The sequence below is a fragment of the Rhinoderma darwinii genome, chromosome 4, assembly GCF_050947455.1.
Source record: "Rhinoderma darwinii isolate aRhiDar2 chromosome 4, aRhiDar2.hap1, whole genome shotgun sequence".
NCBI classification, from domain to species: Eukaryota; Metazoa; Chordata; class Amphibia; order Anura; family Rhinodermatidae; genus Rhinoderma; species Rhinoderma darwinii.
Genome location: NC_134690.1, coordinates 199,942,001 through 199,964,887, shown reverse-complemented (window position 1 = coordinate 199,964,887; position 22,887 = coordinate 199,942,001). Strand labels below are relative to the sequence as shown.

General features: G+C 42.4%; 1 protein-coding gene across 4 annotated transcripts in view; it reads left to right on the top strand.

Moving 5' to 3' along the window:
- PHIP (PHIP subunit of CUL4-Ring ligase complex) overlaps positions 1-22,887 on the top strand; it is a 199,317-nt gene that overhangs the window by 64,654 nt on the left and 111,776 nt on the right. For all 4 annotated transcript variants that reach the window (XM_075862053.1, XM_075862052.1, XM_075862051.1 and 1 more), the window contains exons 12-15: positions 2,633-2,673; positions 2,927-3,025; positions 3,167-3,314; positions 14,742-14,876. In XM_075862053.1, the coding sequence (XP_075718168.1) occupies positions 2,633-2,673; positions 2,927-3,025; positions 3,167-3,314; positions 14,742-14,876 (423 nt within the window). The remainder of the gene's footprint in view (positions 1-2,632; positions 2,674-2,926; positions 3,026-3,166; positions 3,315-14,741; positions 14,877-22,887) is intronic.

Below are 22,887 nucleotides of genomic sequence, written 5' to 3'. Positions count from 1 at the left end.
AAAGGGCTCAAGAAGTGACATGCACTTCTTTTTGTGGGGCGTTTTTTTTACGCGCCATTTTTTCAAACGGTCACTTAAAAAAAATGTGTCCAAGTCAAATTTTCCATTTTGGATATGCACTTTTAAACGATAAACCGCTTTGAATATCATAACTATTTTTACTTTTGTTTTTTTTTGACGACTAGATTGGTTTAATTCCATGTTTTTAATTTTTATTATGAGCAGACAAATCACAAAAAATGGGGAAAATCTTTTTTTATATAATATGTATGTGTCTGTATATGGGTTTGTGCATATGTATGTATGTGTGTGTATATTTTTATATATATATATATATATGTGTGTATATGTGTGTGTGTATATCTCTCTATCACTGTACAGCTCTGTAACAATTAGTTTTCTTCTCGGTCACCCTGGATCGCTGTGAGTGAAGAGGACTATAAGGCTCTATTTATTCGTTGTCAAAAAAAGGGCAGTTCACATTGGATCAACTCAGTTTTTCACGGCTGTTTTGCATCAATGTGCCTCAAAATTTCCTCTGGCCGGAGACTCTGCATATATGGACAGTGACTTCAGGGGCTAACTCTAAAAGCGGAATCACCTGCCAGAGCATCGGCAGCACTCTGGCCGGGGATTCCGCTCCAGGAGTAGCCCCTGATGTCGCCACCCATATATGGATAGTGACGCCGTGGGCTTCTCCAGTAGCGGAATCCCTGGCCAGAGCGATCTGACACTGGGAATTCCGCTCCTAGGGGGAGTTTAGGTGGCACTATCTACAGCAGGGATTCCGCTCTTAGAGGGAGCTTAGGTGGCGCTATCTACAGGGGGGTTGTGTGGTGCGATCTACAGTTTTGGGTGTATTCCGAGGCTCTCAAAGCCCCGGCAGACATGAGTGCAGTGCTGCTCACACTGAAGCAGCACTGCACTCATTTAAACCCCGTTCCAGTCTGCCAACGTTTATATATGTGACAACTGCACGGGGCACTGACAGTTGGAACCTATATAGCCGTATGGCAGTCGTGGAGGGGTTAGGTTGGAAAGTAAAAAAAAAAAACAAACAACCTAGGCCCCCTTCACATTGCGTTATTACTTTCCTTCAGAGTTGGATGTCAGGAGGACTCTAATTGTACATTTGAGAGAAGAGTGCAACATATCCCACTTTATAGGCATACAGTGGGATACGTTACCCGTACAGATTTTACCTTCTCTTAGCCCCAAGGCGGATTATTACTTGATGCATTGCTTGGGGTCTCCAGGTCGAGCGAAGCTCCTGACATCACTGTCCATATATGGACAGCAACATCAGGAGATTACCCATGGCTGGAGTCTCCGGGCAGTGCGCTTCCTCTGATCGAGGCCACCGGTTCTGTGGAAACTGGGGCAAGGCGGTGCTGCCTGCTGCCCTGTGCAAGAAGCTCCAGTGACATACCTGTTCATAAATGGACAGTTAAGTCACTAGAGCTTCCTGACTTACATGTTTACGCATTACTTTGACGGATGTCAAGAACAAAATAAACTAATATCACGCGGTAAGTTTCTTTACGGGATCTCGCAGAATGGTACATCATGATCTACTACACTATTCCATCCTTCAAATAAAAGGTATACTGACTTAAAGAGGCTCTGTCACCAGATTTTGCAACCCCTATCTGCTATCGCAGCAGATAGGCGCTGCAATGTAGATTACAGTAAAGTTTTTAGTTTTAAAAAACAAGCATTTTTGGCCAAGTTATGGCCATTTTTGTATTTATGCAAATGAGGCTTGCAAAAGTACAACTGGGCGTGTATTATGTGCGTACATCGGGGCGTGTTTACTACTTTTACTAGCTGGGCGTTCTGATGAGAAGTATCATCCACTTCTTTTCAGAACGCCCAGCTTCTGGCAGTGCAGATCTGTGATGTCACTCACAGGTCCTGCATCGTGTCGGCCACATCGGCACCAGAGGCAACAGTTGATTCTGCAGCAGCATCAGCGTTTGCAGGTAAGTAGCTACATCGATTTACCTGCAAACGCCGATGCTGCTGCAGAATCATCTGTAGCCTCTGGTGCCGATGTGTCCTCGCTCGTCCGACACGATGCAGGACCTGGGGAAGTGACGTCACAGCGTGATCTCTCGAGAACACGGCTGTGTCTGCACTGCCAGAAGCTGGGCGTTCTGAAGAGAAGTGGATGATACTTCTCGTCAGAAAGCCCAGCTAGTAAAAGTTGTAAACACGCCCCGATGTACGCACATAATACACGCCCAGTTGTACTTTTACTTTTCAACACGCCCAGTTGTACTTTTGCAAGCCTCATTTGCATAAATACAAAAATGGTCATAACTTGGCCAAAAATGCTCGTTTTTTAAAAATAAAAACGTTACTCTTATCTACATTGCAGCGCCGATCTGCTGCAATAGCAGATAGGGGTTGCACAATCTGGTGACAGAGCCTCTTTAAATACCAGCCGATGGAGGCTGAAAAACTACACACCGTACATTAAGGCATGTGGTCCTTAACAGATTAAATACTTTTTTGTGCAATGGTATTAATATGAAAAGTAAAGTTCTTTAATCAGTGTGCTTTAATTTAGGCTGTATAGATATTTATATTTTATAATTTTTGTTTTTTCCCCCCAATTTTTTTTGTTTAGGATAAAGTAGACAGCATTCAGTTTTCAAACAACAGTAGTCGGTAAGTAGTGGAAATGGGGCATTAGTAAGCTTGTAGGATTTGAAATGTGAATTTTCAATGCTCGCTCATCAATATATTATAGTATTGTATCCTGTATTAAGATCACTTCTGACTCCTGGTTACCATACCTATTACTGTACTTGGTAATGTGTTAAATATCCGTTCTACTTTCTTCATTATAATATGAATTGTTATAAATTACAGATGGTAGAGACAAAAACTAAAAAAAATAACATGTATGGCCATTTTGCAGTTTTGTAAGTGGGAGCCGTGACGGGACTGCTCGTATTTGGCAATTTAAGAAAAGGGAATGGCGAAGCATTTTACTAGACATGGCGACTCGCCCATCCAGGTCAGTCTGTTCCTTTACCAATGGCGATAGATTATATAGTGGCAAATAAAGCCGACTTCTGTGTCACACCTGATACCATACAATTGAATTATTGATGCTTTTTATTTATTTATTTTTTTCCAATTTTCTCCTCTGGCACAGCACTCAAGGTGTAGAAGACAAGATCACAAAGCTAAAAGTTACTATGGTGGCTTGGGATCGTCGTGACACCTGCGTAATCACTGCCGTCAATAACATGACATTAAAAGTTTGGAACTCGTCCAGTGGACAGCTTATCCACATCCTAATGGTAAGAAGTTGATCTATGAAGTTATTAAATATGACTTGCTTCCAGAAAACCCACAATAAAGGTTTTCATAATATACAGTCACCATGCACGAAGAGAAAGCTAGTACAATGATTGATTTGCTTCCCTTAAACCGTATAGTTAGCAGGCTAAGGCTTCAATTTGTTAATGGTCCTCCTTTAACCACTTAAGGGCTCAGACTAGTTTGGGCCTTAAAGGGGGCTTCCCATGAAGGAGATTTATGACATATCCACAGGATATGTCATATGTGGGTCCCACCTATCTCTAGAACGGTGCCCTTAAACCCCGTTCTAGCTTTTTGTACTCGCACTGCCTCCCGGCCACTTACTGAATATATAGTCGGGAGTTAGGGAAACAGCGTAACTCGATGATCTGCGCTGTTTCCATAACTCCCATAGAACTGAATAGTAGTTACGAAAACAGCATAGCTTGCATGCTACGCTGCTTACGTAAATGCCATTCACTACTATGGGAGATATGGAAACAGCGTAGCTCAGCAAGTTACGTTGTTTCCCTAACTCCCGACCATATATTCAGTAAGTGGCCGTGTGATTTTACGGGTAAAATCTGTCCTACTAGGAGACTTGAACATGCGGTAGTTTGATCGCTTCTATAATACTCCTGATGTTTATGATGCATTTCAATGTTATACTGACTGGCAGTTCATTGACACCGATGGGCTTAGAGGGAGACGCCTCCCTCTGTAAAACAACTTGGGTCTTAGGTTTTTCGGAATCTATTTGCCGTGGCTGCTGCAGCAGGGTGCCAGCTGTATAGTACACCTGACACCCACACCTTACATTTACGGTTCTGTGCAGGAACTATCTCCTACCAGCACCATAAATGTATAGTGTGATTACAGGGAGGGCTTAACCAATATACACTGTTCAGCCATAACACGGACAGGTGAAGTGAATTACACGGAGCATCTCGTTACAATGACACCTGTCAAGAGGTGGGATTTATTAGGTAGCAAGTCAACAGTCAGTACTTAAAGTTGATGTGTTGGAAAAGAAACATGGGCAAGTGTAGGGATCAAAGTGATTTTGACAAGGGCTAAATTGTGATGACTGGATCAGAGCATTTGGGTATTGTGGGGTGTTCCCAGTATGCAGTGCTTAGTTCCTACCAAAGGTGGTCCAAGGAAGGTGAACCAATCACAGGGTCATGGGTGCCCAGGCTCATTAATGCGAAGGCTAGCCCATCTGTCTGACCCCACAGAAGAGCCACTGTAGCGCAAATTGTTGAAAAGATTCATGCTGGCTATCATAGAAACGTGCCAGAACACACAGTGCATCCGAGCCTACTGCGCTTGCTGTTTTGCCGCAGTCCGGTCTTTCCGCCCATGCTGGCCCCTGTACGCTGCTGAAAGCGCCTACAATGGGAACGTAGGCATCAGAATTGGACAATGGAGCAATTAACAAAGGTGGTCTGGTCTAATGAATGTTTTTTCTTTTATATCATGTGGGCAACCGGGTGCATGTCCTTTGCCCACCTCAGGAAATAGATGATACGTAGGGTGCACTATGGGAAGAAGGCATATCTGGAGAGGCAGTGTGATGGTCTGGGCATTGTTCTGCTACGAAAACTTTCATACATGTAGATGTTACTTTGACACATACCACCTACCGAAACATTTTTTGCAGACCAAGTGTTCCCTAATAGCATTGGCTTCTTTCCTCCGGATAATTTTCCATGACACAGTTGTTCAGGAATGGTTTGAGGAACTTGACAAAGAGTTCAAAGTGTTGACTAAGACTCCATATTCCCCAGATCTCAATCCTATCGGGCATCTATGGGATGTGGTGGAAAAACAAGTCTGATCCATGGAGGCCCCACCTTGCAAATTACAGAACTTCAAGGATCTGCTACTAACATCTTGGTGCATGCTAACACAGGACACCTTTTAGACGTCTTGTGAAGTCTATGCCTTGATGTAGGGCTGGGCGATTTTGCCAGAAAATAAAATCTAGATTTGTTTTTCAACCCTATGGCCAATTTTCGATTTGAATCTCTATTTTCTTATTGCTGTTAAATAAACTGAAAAAGATACAGAGAGATAGTTTAATATTTTCTTTTATATAAATAACTTTTTAACATATATTCCTATAATAATTGTACGTAACTTCATAACTTGTAACCTCCTTAAAATCCTTTTTTTTTTTTTTTTTTTTTTAAATGTGTATATATAATTGATTATAACTTCTGTTAACCTGTTCCCTGCCGGGGAACAGGTTAACAATCTATAATCAATTATGCACTGCATGCACTAACCCCCTCCTATGCCGGTCTCCGACATCGCAGACGAGAGCAGTCTAAAATGCTGCAGGGCCAGGCAGATAGCGCCGTGCAGGCACTTTAGGGAGAGATTACATTATAGTGTCTGAAGTCTGAGCAGAACGCTGTGCAGTACCGGCCCCACGATGGTGTTTTAAATAAATTACATTAAGGCCAGATTCACATGACCGTGAAAAAACGGTCTGTGTGTCAGCGGGATTTCTTGGCTTGACCATGGCACATGTGAACGGGACTCCTGGCCTCATAGTCAGTTATTTAGGCTACATTCACACGACAGTGGAAAAAATAACCATAAAAACTACCGTTTTGCATCAGTGTGTCTCCAAGTTTTCATCCATTTCCAGTCCGTCTGGCCGTTTGCCATCTGTTTTTCGTGGCCGTTAAAAAAACGGACGGATTTAATTTGTCAGGTTTTTTTTTGGGCCCAACCTCCTGAAAACAAAGTGGCCCTGTAGACCATGCTCACTGTAGATGGTGCCACAATGCCCATGTAGATAGTGCCACTCCTGCTAGATGGCGCCACTGTAGATCCCTCTAGGAGCGAAATTGCACAGCCAGAGCGTTGCCATTGCTCTGGCAGGGGATTCCGCTCCAGGATCAGCTCCTGACATCACTGTCCATATATGGACACTGATGTCAAGGGCTTTCCCAAGATAGGAGTCCCTGGCCAGAGATCTTGCGATGCTTTGGCTTGGGACTCTGCTTCCAGAGGGAGCCCCTGAAGTCACTGTCCATATATGGACAGTGACGACAGGCTCCTCCTGGAGTGGAATCGCCGAACAAAGGTTGCCGATGCAAGGAGTCCCTCCTTCCCCCACGGAACTCCTGCTCCGTACTGTGTTGTTCAATACAGAACAGCAGTTCCGTGGGGAAGCAGGGACTATAATGCTAGGAGTCTCGTTCACGTGTACCATGGTCGGGCTCGGGAATCCGGCTGACACGGACCGTTTTCACGGGCCAATCACGGTTATATGTAACGGTTGAGGCAGTACAGGGAGCAGATGAGACAACGCGCAGCTCCTCAGACAGGGCGGACTTGGCAGGTGGCGAGGCAGAGCTTCCTCCTGCAGCACGGCGCCGCTAGGGATTTGATTCAATGATCAATTGAGGGCGAATTAATCAAATTAATTTGATTAATTGCCCAGCCCTACCTCGATGGGTCAGAGCTGTTTTGGTGACACCAGGAGGACCTACACAATATTAGACAGGTGGTTTTAATATTGTGGCTGAACGGTGTAAGGGATAAGTATGAAAATGTTTAAGGGCCCATAACGACACATGTTTTGAGTTCAATGGAAAGTTTGGGTTGAAAAACCCAGGAGAAAGGTTCAGGTGTGAACCGAAACGTTGCTCATTCTTTTCACTTTGTGGTGAATAAACCAAAATCTCTCCAATTTTGAAGTCCTGGTGCTGTTACTTGTTTTCTGTTCCTGCTGTTTGTTCTATACCAATGAGTAAAAAGGAAGTGAATTACATCTTTTTTCATAGAAAACCCAATTTGCAACATTACTATATACAGGAAGAAGTTATGATGCACATAGCATCTGATAATTGCAGAGTACAGTCTCTTACCAAAATACAGTCCAAATGTACAGTTGTAATTTATGGTACATAATTGTAGGCTCGTGAGAGAGAAAAATGTGTACAATGTAAAGTAATATTGTAGTTATTGTTAAGAAATTAAAATCAAACATTAATAGAAACTAAACCAAACAGAAGCTCACTAAATTATAAGATTGTGTGAAGGGAATCCACATAGTAGCAGGAGGTAATCCATTTATCCCAAATAAGACCTTGTGATAACCGAAGTCCCTGCACAGAGGAGATCATTCTTTCCATAATGCAATTATTAACCTATTAAATTACTTCCGATAAATTAGGAGTGGAAGTATTTTCCAATATTTAGCTATTAAAATTTTTGCAGAGGTCAGTATATGAAAGAGAATTGTCCTATCATAAGAGTGGAAGTCAGCTACACCTATATTAAGTAGGTCCAATACAGGGGTACATACCATCGGGTGTTGTGGAACGCTTCTTCATAACTTGTCTATTTTACCCCAAAAAGCTTTTATGACTAAACAGTGATTTTTATATATTTTAAAGTGTAGCTAAACGTTTAACAAACTGCTAACATGTCATAGTGACCTATCAGAAGTTTTGATTGGTGGGGGTCTCTGTGCTCAGACCCCCACCAATCGCTAAAACGAAGCAGCTGAAGCGCTTGTGTGAGCATTTAGACGCTTCGTGTCTATTCGATACATTTATTTCCGGAAAAAGCAGGACGACGGGTTCATAGACTTTCTATTGAGTCCGGCTTTTTCCGGAAATGAATGCATAGGCGTACGAACAGACACGAAGCGGCTGAGCACTCACACAAAAGCTTCAGCTGCTTCGTTTTAGCGTTGGTGGGGGGTCTCAGTGCTCGGACCCCCACCAATCAAAACTTCTGACGTCACTATGACGTGTCAGAAGTTTGAACGTTTAGCTACTCTTAAATGTTTTATTTTTTTTATTTATTATGGTACTGCTACAGTTCGAAGGTTCTTATTGTAGAATAGCTATAATAAGGCTGACAAAAGCCATACTGTCATCTATTATACAGATGAATACTTATAAACCGTTTTTCTTAATTTTGTTCTTATACAGGACCTACTTCTTCCTGGGAAACCCTATGAAGTAATAGGAGACTAAAATATAAAATCTTACTGAGCCTGCCTTAGCTTCACATTTGCGTCGGATGCTCCATAGTTTTTGCCGTATACCGTGACGGAAACCCGACGTAACCCACGAAGGTCGATTTGGATCCTGTTAGTTTGTCAGGCAACTGATCCGGCAGCTCTGGTTTTTCGCTGTTCTGCTGTCCTATAACTGAGCAGAACAGAGGAAAGCACTGACCTAGATGAGAACAGAGCGTAAAATATATCGAATTAAGAAAATACCATATTTCATTTCTAATTTAGTGATGAAAGCTCTGGCCTTTTAAGAAAGGGAGAAGACTTCAGCTGATGATCACAGCAATGAGCAGTCACGGGGAGATTATTAAGACTGGCGTTTCATACGCCGCTCTTAATATAAAGATCACTGGTGTAAAATGTGCTTAATTTATTAGGGGTTGCACACCTTTTACTAAACTAGGTGCATCTCTGACCGTTCTTGCTCCTGAAAGCGAAATCTATGCCAGCTGGCTTCTAGTGTAAATTACAGTAAATGTTTCTGGTTGTGGCAGGCTATGTCCCTTTTTTTGAGAAGTTCCATCCACTTTCAGAATAGTGCTATGCGCAAAAGCCACAAGTCACAATTAATTTTGCGCACATTGTGACATTTGCTCCTATTCTTTGCCAGAAAACTGGCATAGAATGTTTTATAAGTTCTCCAGTCTCGGGAGATTTTGATTTCTCTGAGACTTCCTGCTTCTGAGATTGGGATGGCACACTGTGGGAGGGGGGTTACTGCAAGTGTGCCCCATGTAAACCCGAAGATCTGTGCTGCTATCTTACTTTATTATGGATGTTATATTAGTGGTAATGTAAGATAGATTCCTGTGCATTACAGAGCAGAAGAGTAGGAGGCTAGAAGAAGCAGAAGTACAGCCTGTCACAGCTTTCTCCTCAGTGTGTGACTGTTGCTGGCTGTGTGTATGTAATAAGAAACTCAGATTAACCCTTTAGGTGTAGGTACACACGGCAGAAAAATTTGCGGCTAATCCACCGGCAGATTTCACCCCTCTTATTTAATGGGTTGTGGAAATTCGCAAGAGAAATTGACCTGCTGTGAATTTTAAAATCTGCACCTCAGGTCAATTTCCACCGCGTGTATTTAGTCTAAGCATAGAATATCATGAGATTTAGATGTCACTGGTGAAATTAAAATAGAAACTGTAAATCATCTGTTCTGCTAATTATATATGTAGAAAATAATTCTTCTTTAATCTTTTTGTATTTCCATCACAACCAATATGTTCTTTTTAAAGGGGCTTTCCCAGAATTATATATATATTTTTTTTTTTTACACCTATCCACGGGATAACTGATATTTTTATGATTGCTGGGGGCCATACTGCTGGAACCCCCACCAATCCTGCGTGGAAACGGGCTCCCATGTTCCTACTCACTCACAGTGCTCGGCTGTTTGTCATTCCCGTAGATTTATAACCCCTTCCCGCTCCTTGACGTACTATTACGTCATGGCAGCTGTATCGTTCGCGCTCCATTCCGTAATAGTACGTCTCGGGAGTAACGGCCGTTTCGGCCGTCCTCCCGACACATACAGGAGCTGTGACGCTGCTGTCTTGTTCAGCAGCTGTCACCACTCCTACAGCGGGGACCGATCGCTGTGTCCCCGCTGATTAACCCCTTAAAAGCCGCGTTCTATAGAGATCGCGGCTTTTTAGGGGTTAAGCTGCCATCGCCGGCCTGCTACGCGATAGCGGCCGGCGATGGTGACTATGGCAACCGGACACCAAACAATGGCGTCCGGCTATGCCATAGACGGAAGCCTAGTGGGTCCTGACAACGTCAGGACCCACTATGCTTGCTGTCAGTGAGTAGCTGACAGTTCTAATACACTGCACTACGCATGTAGTGCAGTGTATTAGAATAGCGATCAGGGCCTCCTGCCCTCATGTCCCCTAGTGGGACAAAGTAATAAAGTAAAAAAAAAGTTAAAAAAAGATGTGTAACAATAAGAAAATAAAAGATTTAAAACTATTAAAAGTAAAAATCCCCCTTTTTCCCTTATCAGTCCTTTATTATTAATAAAAATATATAAACAAACAAATAAACTATACATAATTGGTATCGCCGCGTCCGTAACGGCCTGAACTACAAAATTATTTCATTATTTATCCCGCACGGTGAACGCCGGAAAATAAAATAATAATAAACCGAACCACAATCACAATTGTTTGGTCACTTCACCTCCCAAAAAATGGAATAAAAAGAGATCAAAAAGTCGCCTGTACCGAAAAATGGTCCTGATCGAAACTACAGTTCGTTACGCAAAAAATAAGTCCTCGCACGGCTTTATTGATTGAAAAATAAAAACGTTCTGGCTCTTAGAATATGGTAACACAAAAAGTAAATGATTGTTTACAAAACGTATTTTATTGTGCAAACGCCATAAGACATAAAAAAAAACTATAAACATCTGGTATCGCCGTAATCGTATCGCCCCGCAGAATAAAGTGAATATGTCATTTATAGCGCACGGTGAACGCTGTAAAAAAAAAAACGAAAAAAAAAACAATCGTACAATTGCTGTTTTTTAGTCACCACGCCACCTAAAAATAGAATAAAAACTGATCAAAAAGCCGCATGCACCCCAAGAAAACTGCAATGGATTCCTCAAGGGGTCTAGTTTCCAAATTGGGGTCACTTTTGGGGGGGTTCCCAATGTTTTGGCACCACAAGACCTCTTCAAACCGGACATGGTGCCTAATAAAAAAGAGGCTTCAAAATCCACTAGGTGCTCCTTTGCTTCGGAGGCCGGTGCTTCAGTCCATTACTGCACTAGGGCCACATGTGGGATATTTCTCAAAACTGCAGAATCTGGGCAATAAGTATTAAGTTGCGTTTCACTGATAAATCCTTTTGTGTTATAAAAAAAATGGTATAAAGAGGATTTTCTGACAAAAAAAAAATGTAAATTTCACCTCTACTTTGCTCTAAATTTTTGTGAAACACCTAAAGAGTTCATAAACTTTCTAAATGCTGTTGTGAATACTTTGAGGGGTCTAGTTTCTAAAATGGGGTATTTGATAGGGGTTTCTAATATATAGGCCCCTCAAAGCAACTTCAGAACTGAACTGGAACCTAAAAAAATAAATAAATGAGGCAATACTTCGCTTCTTACATTATACTGATAATGAGCCGTGCCCACCCCGAGATGACCCCAGTTTTGACCGTTTGTATAAACGGAGACCCCTATTAGACCGTTCCAGTGCCCGGTTTTCCCAAGCATACACCCCCGAGAAGTGTATTTCTATTGATGAGTCCCTGGTACATTTTAAAGGGAAGGTTAAATTCCGCCAGTACCTGCCGTGTAAGAGGGCAAGGTATGGCGTGAAGATGTATAAGCTGTGAGAGTGCATCAGGGTATACCTACAGGTTTAGGATATATGAAGGAAAGGCCACCCCCAAACCAGACTGCATCCTGGACTACAATAGGTACATGGGAGGGATGGACTTGTAAGATCAAGCCCTGAAGCCCTACAGCGCCATGCGTTGTGGTATAAGAAGCTGGCCGGGCACATCATACAGATGGCATTGTACAATGCGTACATGCTACGTCGATGTGCAGGCCAGACGGGAACTTTCCTGGAATTTCAAGAGGTGATTATCAAGAACCTAATCTTTAGGGACGAAGAAGGGGGGGGGCACCCAGTACTTCTGGAAGCGAGCCCACACGCATCGTACCTGGGCGGCAACACTTTCCAGGAGAAGTTCCCCAAACTGGCAAGAAGGGAAAAAGTCAAAAGAGGTGCAAAGTCTGCTATAAGAGGGCGATAATGGATGACACAATATATCAATGTGACACGTGTCCCGAATAACCAGAGCTCTGTATGAAAGTGTTTTAAAATTTATCATACATCCCTTGGTTTATAATTTACCCCAATTTTGCTTACTCTGATGCACTCCACACAGCTTATCCCCCTCGTCTTTCCCCTCTGGGCCCTGCTGTGTGTCCAGGCAGCTGATAACAGCCACATGTAGGGTATTGCCATACCCGGGAGAACCCACATTACAGTTTATGGGGTGTAGGTCTCCGGTCAAAATGCTCACTACACCTCTAGATGAATGCCTTAAGGGTGTAGTTTTTAAAACGGGGTCACTTCTTGCGGGTTTCAACTGTACTGGTACCTCAGGTGCTTCTGCATACATGACTTCGCACTAGAAAATCCCCAGTAGGCCAAATGGTGGTCCTTTCCTTCTGAGCCCTCCCATGGGCCCAAACGGCAGTTTATCACAACAAATGGGGTATTGCGGCACTCAGAACAAATTGCGCAACAGAATGGGGTATTTTGTTTCTTGTGAAAATAAGAAATTTTCAGCCAAAACTACATATTATTGGAAAAAATATATTTTTTTTTAATTCCCAGCCCAATTCAAATAAGTTCTGTGAAGAAACTATGGAGTCTAAATGGTCACATTACCCATAAATTAATTCCTTGAGGGGTGTAGTTTCCAAAATGGGGTCACTTCTGGTGGGTTTCCATTGCTTTGATACCTCTGGGGCTCTGCAAATGCGACATGGCACCCAAAAACCAAACCAGCAAAATCTGTACTCCAAAGAACACACAGCGCTCCTTCCCTTCTGAGGCCTCCCATGGGCCCAAACGGCAGTTTATTGCCACAAATGGGGTATTGATGCACTCAGGAGAAATTGGGCAACAAAATTTAGTATTTTGTTCCCTGTGAAAATAAGAAATTTTGGTAAAAAATTACATCTTATTGGAAAAAATGTCATTTTTTTAATGTCACAGCCCAATTGAAATAGGTGCTGTGAAAAAACTGTGTGGTCAAAATGCTAACAACCATAAATGAATTCCTTGAGGGGTGTAGTTTCCAAAATGGGGTCACTTTTGGTGGGTTTCCATTGCTTTGATACCTCTGAGGCTCTGCAAATGCGACATAGCACCCGAAAACCAATCCAACAAAATCTGGACTCCAACAAACATATAGCGCTCCTTTCCTTCTGAGCCCTCCCATGGGCACAAACGGCAGTTTATCACCACAAATGGGGTATTGCCACACTAAGGACAAATTGGGCAACAAAATGGGGTGTTTTGTTCCCTGTGAAAATAAGAAATTTTGATCACAAATGACATTTTATTGGAAAAAATGAAATTTTTTTCATTTCAGAGCCCAATTCAAATACGTGCTGTGAAAAAACTGTGCGGTCAAAATGGTAACAACAACCCTAAATGAATTCCTTGAGGGGTGTAGTTTCCAAAATGGGGTCACTATTGGGGGATTCCTACTGTTTTGACACCTCAACACCTCTTCAAACCTGGCATGCTGCCTAAATTATATTCTAATAAAAAAGAGGACTCAAAATGCACTAGGTGCTTCTTTGCTTCTAGGGCTTGTGTTTTAGTCCACGAGCGCAGTAGGGCCACATGTGGGACATTTCTAAAAACTGCAGAATCTGGACAATACATATTTAGTAGTGTTTCTCTGGTAAAACCTTCTTTGTTACAGAAAAAAAAATGAATAAAATTGAAATTCAGCAAGAAAAATGAAATTTGCAAATTTCACCTCCACTTTGCTTTAATTCCTGTGAAATGCCTGAAGGGTTAAAAAAACTTTCTAACTGCTGTTTTGAATACTTTGAGGGGTCTAGTTTTTAAAATGGGGTGTTTTATCAGGGTTTCTAATACATAGGCCCCACAAAGCCACTTCAGAACTGAACAGGTACCTTAAAAAAAGGCTTTTGAAATTTTCTTAAAAATATGAGAAATTGCTGTTTATGTTGTAAGCCTTGTAACGTCCAAGAAAAATAAAAGAATGTTCAAAAAACGATGCCAATCTAAAAGTAGACATATGGGAAATGTGAACTAGTAACTATTTTGGGTGGTATAACCGTCTGTTTTACAAGCAGATGCATTTAAATTCTGAAAAATACTATTTTTTCAAAATTTTCTCGACATTTTGCAATTTTTCACCAATAAACACTGAATATATCGACCAAATTTTACCACGAACATGAAGCCCAATGTGTCACGAGAAAACAATCTCAGAATCGCTTGGGTAGCTTTAAGCATTCCGACGTTATTACCACATAAAGTGAAATATGTCAGATTTGAAAAATGGGCTCTGAGCCTTAAGGCCAAAACTAGGCTGCGTCCTTAAGGGGTTAATGGAGCGACAATTCACATGCTCGACTGCCGCTCTATTGAATGTCAAAGTTTGACACCCCTGTTCTCACGATTAGTAGTTCCCCCCAGCAATCATAAAAATGTCACCTATACTGTGGATAATTTATGATTCGTGGAAAATCCCTTTAAGCTAAACATCTTGTAAATTAAAGTAATTAACACCAAATTGTTTGCTTTTCTTGCTCTTGATTTCCTTTTTACTTAATAAAACAGTTTGTTGTACATCATGTTTTCAGGGTCATGAGGATGAAGTTTTTGTGCTAGAGTCTCATCCGTTTGATCCAAGAGTGTTGTTTTCGGCAGGCCATGATGGGAATGTCATAGTCTGGGATCTAGCGCGAGGGGTCAAGATCCGGTCTTACTTCAACATGGTAGGCCAATATCTGCTTACTGACTTGTAGAGTTCTATGGTGTAATATGTGTCATATCTTCTGTCTAAAAATTTAGTATTTGTGTGTCTTTTTTTTTTCTGGTGGATATAACTTATTTGGAATTACTTGGACACAATAGGGCAGATGTAGTAATGTGCTTGCAGCTTGAATGTGATGTAAATTGCACCAAGATTTGGCGCATTTCTAGTTAAACCAGATGTTTGCGCCTCACTAGACCCTTTTCAAGCGGTTTTGAAAAGGAGTGTGGCTCAAGTTGCACCACACAAAGCCATCATGCGCCAAAAAAACGGGCACATTCTGTCTCAAACTAAGCCAAATCAAAGGTATAAGTGTCTAGCAGGTCAAGTAAGATGCGCCAAACTTATCATACAGCTGTCACTGCTGTGATGAATTTGTACATCGTCTGACTGCTTTGTATAAGATTACACTGTTTTAATATTATAGTGCATTAGTACATCTGCCCCAATGTGCCACTTAAGTGATTATTTTTGAAAGTGTAGCTAAACGTTTGACAAGCTTTGTGTCCGCTTTTTCCCGGAAAGCTGAAGTATCGGAGTACGGGCTCATAGACTTTCAATTGAGTCCGTACACGATACATTTATTACCGGAAAAAGACGAACAGAGACGAAGCGGCTGAGCGCTCACACGAGCGCTTCAGCTGCTTCGTTCTAGCCATCGTTGGGAGTCTCAGTGCTCGGATCCCCACCAATCCAATCTTCTGACATGTCACTATGACATGTCAGAAGTTTGTCAAATGTATAGCTACGCTTTAATATTGCAATTCACAAACAAAAGTGTATTACTAACGCTATATTATCACAAACTTTAAAAGGTCAGTTTTGCTGTGTTAATAAAGTGGACAAATCCTGCTTATCATAGTCAACCAAGAGTATCCTGATTGAAGACAAGTTTTGTGCACTGATTCTGGCATGATTTTTACTTTTAAAGGGGGACTGTCAGCTGTTTTTAACCCCCCCCCCCCCTCCAAACCACTGACACTTTTAGTTATGTATAGTGGAAAGCGGTGGAAACCTAGCTGTGTTGACTATCTTTAGTCCTTTCAAGACTAAATAAGGAGTACTTGTGTTATCCCACGTGTCGCAAGCGAATTAGCTAGCAATTGTCCTGCATCCTGAGTGTTGGGATTGTGAATTGACATTCCGTCCCAGTTAAACGCAATGTCTATTTCTGTCAAGACACTTAATGTGTGTATGTGACTGTACATAGGGAACAATTCAGGATCACTATGTGCGGAGTAAATGAATTGGGAGAAGTGTATGACGATGATTGGTCAGTGTCATACACTTCTCTGCACAACACCCACTTGGTCAAAAGTAAAAACACGCCCAGTTGTCTATTAAGAAAGTCATTAGCATAAAGATAAAGTCGCTCATAACTTGGTGAAAATAGATTGTTTTTCTAAATAAAAGACACTGCTGTAATCTACATTACTGCGCCGATCACATCATGTACAAGATAGGGCACTTATAATGTGGTGACAGAGCCTCTTTAAATAACCCCCAGAACTGTCAATGGGGTGTGTAATTTTCAATCAGCTGCGGACAGCGTCACAGCAAGAGCTGTAGAGAGGATAGTGTGCGCACGGGCAGCTCGGAGCGGTGCGCACGGGCAGCTCGGAGCGGTGCGCACGGGCAGTTCGGAGCTGTGTGCACGCTCTCACTCTTCAGGGTAGGAAAAAAATGTAAAGTGCCCCAGGGTTTGTGCAGCCCTGCCTATTACATGCTGCACTCAGCTGCACTTGTATGGGCAGGTGAACGGTTCTCTTTAACAAGCGGTGTCTGGTTTAAAGGGGGGCGACGATTGTTGACAGACTCCCTTTTACCAGAATCGACAAAGGTCTGATCGCTGGGGCCCAGCCACTGGGACCACCACCATTTGAAAGAACGGTGCTTTGAAGCCTTAGTTCCCCCTTATTGCACCAGTGAGGAGTAGCTTGAATAAAGTGGCAGTTGACCGTGGTCCTGCCGCTCAATTCAATGTCTGTGGAACTGACGGAAAAAGCCAAGCTCTGTACTCGAAGACTGTTGTAAACCGCAAAGACTTTGAATAAAGCGGCTGTGCTCATGCTAGACACTCCATTGAAAGTCCTCCCCTCTGCAGTCGAGCAGTGAGGCGTAAGGCTATGTTCACACGCTTAGCAAAAAACGTCTGAAAATACAGAGCTGTTTTCAAAGGAAAACCACTCCTGATTTTCAGTTTTTTTTAATTGGCTTTTTTCGCTGCATTTTTTTCAGCTGTTTTTGGAGCTGTCTTTTTATTGTCAATGAAAAACGGCTCAAGAAATGACATTCACTTCTCTTTCGCGGGCGTTTTTTAACCGCGTACAAAAAACGCCCCGTCCGTAAAAAATGCGGTTTTTCCCATTAAAATCAATGGGCAGATGTTTGGAGGCGTTCTGCTTCCTATTTTTTCAGCCGTTTACAGCCCGAAAAACGGCCGAAAATAAGCAGTGTGAATATACCCATAGTCCTTATTCACACGACCGTGAAAACGGCCGTGCGACGGCCGTTCTTTTAACGGCCGTTTTCAGAACAGTGATGTTCTATAGGTGTATTCGCACGGCCGTTTTTTTAACGGCCCGTGAATAATGGCCGTCAAAAAATAGGACGTCTTATTTTTGCCAGTTTTCACGGCCTGACGGCCCCCATAGAAGTCAATGGATCAGTTTTTAATGGCTGTCAATGCATTTAACAGCCGTTAATAACTGATCTGTGACATGGAGATTGGCAAGTGAGCTACTAGTACCCTTACTGGCTATAAGCGGCTCGATGACACTCACCGATGTAGCGCCGACCTCTTCAGGTGTGGTCTTTCGTCTTCACGGGTTCTGCAAAGGCGACGTGATGACGCCATCGCGCCACCTTCACAGATCCCGTGAAGTCGAGAGTCCACGCGTGAGGAGTAGCTGCATCGATGAGTGTAATCGCGGCGCCGCAGATGCCATGAAGACCAAAGACCTTACCTGAAGAAGACAGCGCTGCATCGGTGAGTATGTAGGGCATTCATGTCGGGCTGTGTGGCATCATATTTATTGAGGCTGTGTGGCATATACAGGGGAGTTGTGTGACATATACAGGGAGTTGTGTGACATATACAGGGAGTTGTGTGACATACATATACAGGGAGTTGCGTGGCATCCATATACAGGGAGCTGCGTGGCATCTATATACAGGGAGCTGCGTGGCATCTATATACAGGGAGCTGCGTGGCATCTATATACAGGGAGCTGCGTGGCATCTATATACAGGGAGCTGCGTGGCATCTATATACAGGGAGTTGCGTGGCATCCATATACAGGGAGTTGCGTGGCATCCATGTACAGGGAGTTGCGTGGCATCCATGTACAGGGAGTTGCGTGGCATCCATGTACAGGGAGTTGCGTGGCATCCATGTACAGGGAGTTGCGTGGCATCCATGTACAGGGAGTTGCGTGGCATCCATGTACAGGGAGTTGCGTGGCATCCATGTACAGGGAGTTGCGTGGCATCCATGTACAGGGAGTTGCGTGGCATCCATGTACAGGGAGTTGCGTGGCATCCATGTACAGGGAGTTGCGTGGCATCCATGTACAGGGAGTTGCGTGGCATCCATGTACAGGGAGTTGCGTGGCATCCATGTACAGGGAGTTGCGTGGCATCCATATACAGGGCGTTGCGTGGCATCCTACACAGGGAGTTGCGTGGCATCCTACACAGGGAGTTGCGTGGCATCATATACAGGGAGGCTGTAAATAGTGTCTAGGTGAACATGTGACCTTCCTTTGGGTGTTTTTAGTGGGTTGGGACAAAAAAAAAAGCCTGACCAATGATGAAATTCATCAGATTTTTTAACGACCATGAAAAACTGATGCAAAACGGATGTCAAACGGCCATTAAAAGAGGACATATGGACAGGAAGTGGATGAGAATTTGGAGACACACTGATGCAAAATTGCCATGAAAAACTGACAATTTTTTCACTGTCGTATGAATATAGCCTAATTCGAGTTTTGGGTCTATTCTCACAATCTGGGGGTCCTATGGGTGGGGCCTCCAGCGATCAGACACTTTATCACCTTTCCTATGGAATGTGAAACTCCTTTAACCCCTTCCCGCTCCTTGATGTACTATTAGGTCGTGTTAACTGCATCGTTTGCACTCCATGACCTAATAGTACATAACAGGAGGAACTGCCATTTCGGCCGTCCTCACGACACATACAGGAGCAGTGACAACTGCTGTCTCGTACAGCAGTTGCCGCAGCTCCTTCAATGGGGACCGATCGCTGTGTCCCCGCTGATTAACCCCTTAGAAACCGCGTTCAATAGCGATTGCGGCTTCTTAGGGGATAAACTACCATCGACGGCCCGCTACATGATAGCGGGCGGAGATTGTTGCTTTGGCAACCGGAGGCCTAATAATGGCGTCCGGCTATGCCATCTACCCACTATGCTTGCCCTCAGCGAGTAGCTGACAACTCTAATACACTGCACTACGCATGTTTTGCAGTGCATTAGAATTGCGATCAGGGCCTCCTGCCCTCAAGTCCCCTAGTGGGACAAAGTAAAGTGTAAAAAAAAAAAAGTTTTAAAAGTAATAAAGGACTGATAAGGGAAAAGGGGGGATTTTTACTTTATTATTAATAAAAATAAATAAACTATACATAATTGGCATCCGTTCGTCCGTAACAGCCTGAACTACAAAAGTATTTTATTTATCCCGCACGGTGAACACCCTAAAAGAAAATAATAGACCATACCAGAATGACAATTTTTCGAAACGACCATTCATTACGCAAAAAACAAGTCATCACACGGCTTTATTGATGGAAAAATAAAAAAGTTATGGCTCTTCGAATAAGGCAACAGAAGTGAATGATTTTTTTATAAAAAGTATTTTATTGTGCAAACGCCATAAGACATAAAACAAATAAATATAAACATCTGGTATCGCCGTAATCGTATCGCCCCGCAGAATAAAGTGAATATGTATTTTATAGCGCACGGCGAAACCCTAAAAAAAATAAAAAACAATAGTAGAATTGCTGTTTTTTTAATCCCTATTTTTTTTTTGTCACCACACCTCTTAATAATAGAATAAAAACTGATCAAAAAGTCGAATGCGCCCCATGAAAACTACAATGAATTCCTCAAGGGGTCTAGTTTCCAAAATGTATTCACCGCCTGATAGAACGATTAAAAATTGATTTTATTGTTAAATTGATAAAAGATATGGCTCAACCAGCCATTATTTCCAGAAACAGGCAAAAGCAAGTGATTGGCGACAGTAGAGGTGTATCAGAGTGAACGAAGTGAACTCCGGAGTGTTTGAGAAACTTCGTTCACTCTGATACACCTCTACTGTCGCCAATCACTTGCTTTTGCCTGTTTCTGGAAATAATGGCTGGTTGAGCCATATCTTTTATCAATTTAACAATAAAATCAATTTTTAATCGTTCTATCAGGCGGTGAATATATTTACATTTTTGAACGACATTTGCTATCTTATATACAGTGAATCATTTAGTTTCCAAAATGGGATCACTTTTAAGGGGTTTCCCCTGTTCTGGTACCTCAGAAGCTCTGCAATTGTGACATGGTGCCTAGTAACCAACCAGCAAAATCTACATGCCAAATAGCGCTCCTGCCTTTCTGAGCCCTGCCGTTTGTCCAACCAGCAGTTTATGACCACATGTGGAGTATTGCCATAATCGGGAGAAATTGCTTTACAAATGTTGGGGTGCTTTTCCTCCTCTTATTCCTAGTCAAAATTAAAAATTTGTTCCTTTTATCGGAAAAATGTGATTTTCAATTGCACAGCCTAATTCCTCCACAAAATGCAGCAAAAAAACTCGTGGGATCGTATACCCCTCGGTAAGTTCCTTCAGGGGTGTAGTTCACTTTTGGGGGGTTTCCACGGTTTTGGCACCACAAGACCTCTTCAAACCGGACATGGTGCCTAATAAAAAGGAGGCCTTAAAATCCACTAGGTGCTGCTTTGCTTCAGAGGCCGGTGCTTCAGTACATTACCACACTAGGGCCACATGTGGGATATTTCTCAAAACGGCCGAATCTGGGCAATAAGTATTGAGTTGCTTTTCTCTTGTAAAACCTTCCTTTTTATTCCATTTTTTTTTCTGTAAAACAGATTTTCTGACAATAAAATGAAGCTTGTAAATTTCACCTCTAATTTGCTTTAAATTCCTGTGAAACACCTAAAGGGTTAATAAACCTTCTAAATACTGTTTTGGGTTCTTTGAGGGGTCTAGTTTAAAAAAATGGGGTGTTTATGGGGGTTTCTAATATATAAGCCCCTCAAAGCCGCTTCAGAACTGAACTGGTACATAAAAAAAAAAGAGGCTTTTGAAATTTTACTCAAACTGTGAGAAATTGCTGCGAAGACGTGTAACCTCCTAGAAAAAAAAAAGTGTTCAAAAAATGATGCCAACATATGGGAAATGTGAACTAGTAACTATTTTGGGTGGTATAACCATCTGTTTTACAAGCAGATGCATTTAAATTTAGAAAAATGCTATTAAAAAATAAATAAAAATTCTCTACATTTTGCTATTTTTCACAAATAAACACTGAATATATCAACCAAATTTTACCACTAACATAAAGCCCAATATCTCACGAGAAAACAATCTCAGAATCGCTTGGGTAGGTTTAAGCATTCCGAAGTTATTACCACATAAAGTGAAATATGTCAGATTTGAAAAATGGTCTCCGAGGCCAAAACAAGGCTGTGTCCTTAAGGGGTTAAGTGACTTGACCTGATGACTCAGGTCAGGTGACTGGGGTGGTCCACTCCCAGCACTGACCTCACTCAGATTGAAATATGCCCGCTGCCGCCTACTCCATCTTCTGCCCTTTGCATGGCCTTTTTGGCGCGTGCGCAGTGCAATGTTTCGGGAGAACTAAATCCCGGACAGTGCTTTTTTTCTGCCGGACGCTACGGATAGCGGAAAAAAAACCACCTGTTTTTTTGTTACTTAGAAGTCCTACTGCATGTCAAAACCTTTATTCTGTTTTTTACAAGCAACGGGCCACATAAAATGAGGTGGCAGGCCTTATGTTTGACATGTGTGCCTTAGGGCATGTTCACACGGCGCTCAAAAAAACCTGATGTGTAAACATGTCAAATACAGTTGCGTTTCTTGTGAAGCGCTCTTTAAAATACAGGCATTTCTCCGCGTGTTTTTACACTTTTTGTGCACGCTCTTTGCACTTTTTTTGGCGAATAATTAGGACTCCCACTGACTGAAAACATTTGGAGCGTTTTACGCAGCGCGGTTTTTAAAACGCTCGTGCAGAAAAGCGTATTCTATATACGAACGGCTCGCTTTCCCATTGATGTAAATGGGAAGCGTAATCAAGTGTGTTTGAAAGATTTTTTTTGTGCTTTTTTTGACGCTTTTTGGTGCATAATTAGGACTCCCATTGACCATAGGAACATTTGGCGCGTTTTACGTGCCAATAAATTGACCCGATGTCTCTATTTTTCAGCAACACTTTTTTTTACAAGGCTCGCGTGAAAAAGCGCGTTGTATGTATTAACAGCGCTCTTTAACAATGATATAAATGGGAAGCTTAATCACACATATTTTTTACGTGTTTTTCAGCGCATAAAATGCGCCAAAAACCGTGTAAGATACACGCCGTGTAAACTTGTCAACTGAAAAGTAATTTACCTCAGGGTCTTCCCTCTTGACTTTCATCATTCTTCACCTTTTTTGTGTCCTAGAGCTGCTGCCAGATACTGTTTGTAGAATCACTCCGAGAATGGGAGTTGGACACTGGTTGACAATTTGAAGACACCAATTCCTGGTTTGTAGCCAATATTAGGGAGGAAGGGGTAAGTCTCCCTCCCAAATGTGCAGCAGCTGTGAGTCGCTTTGCCTGATTCACCCTACTGTAGATCTGGGAAGTGCTCCCTCTGGTGGCCAATATAGGATTACATGTCAAATTATTTGATTTGATGCTTCCCAC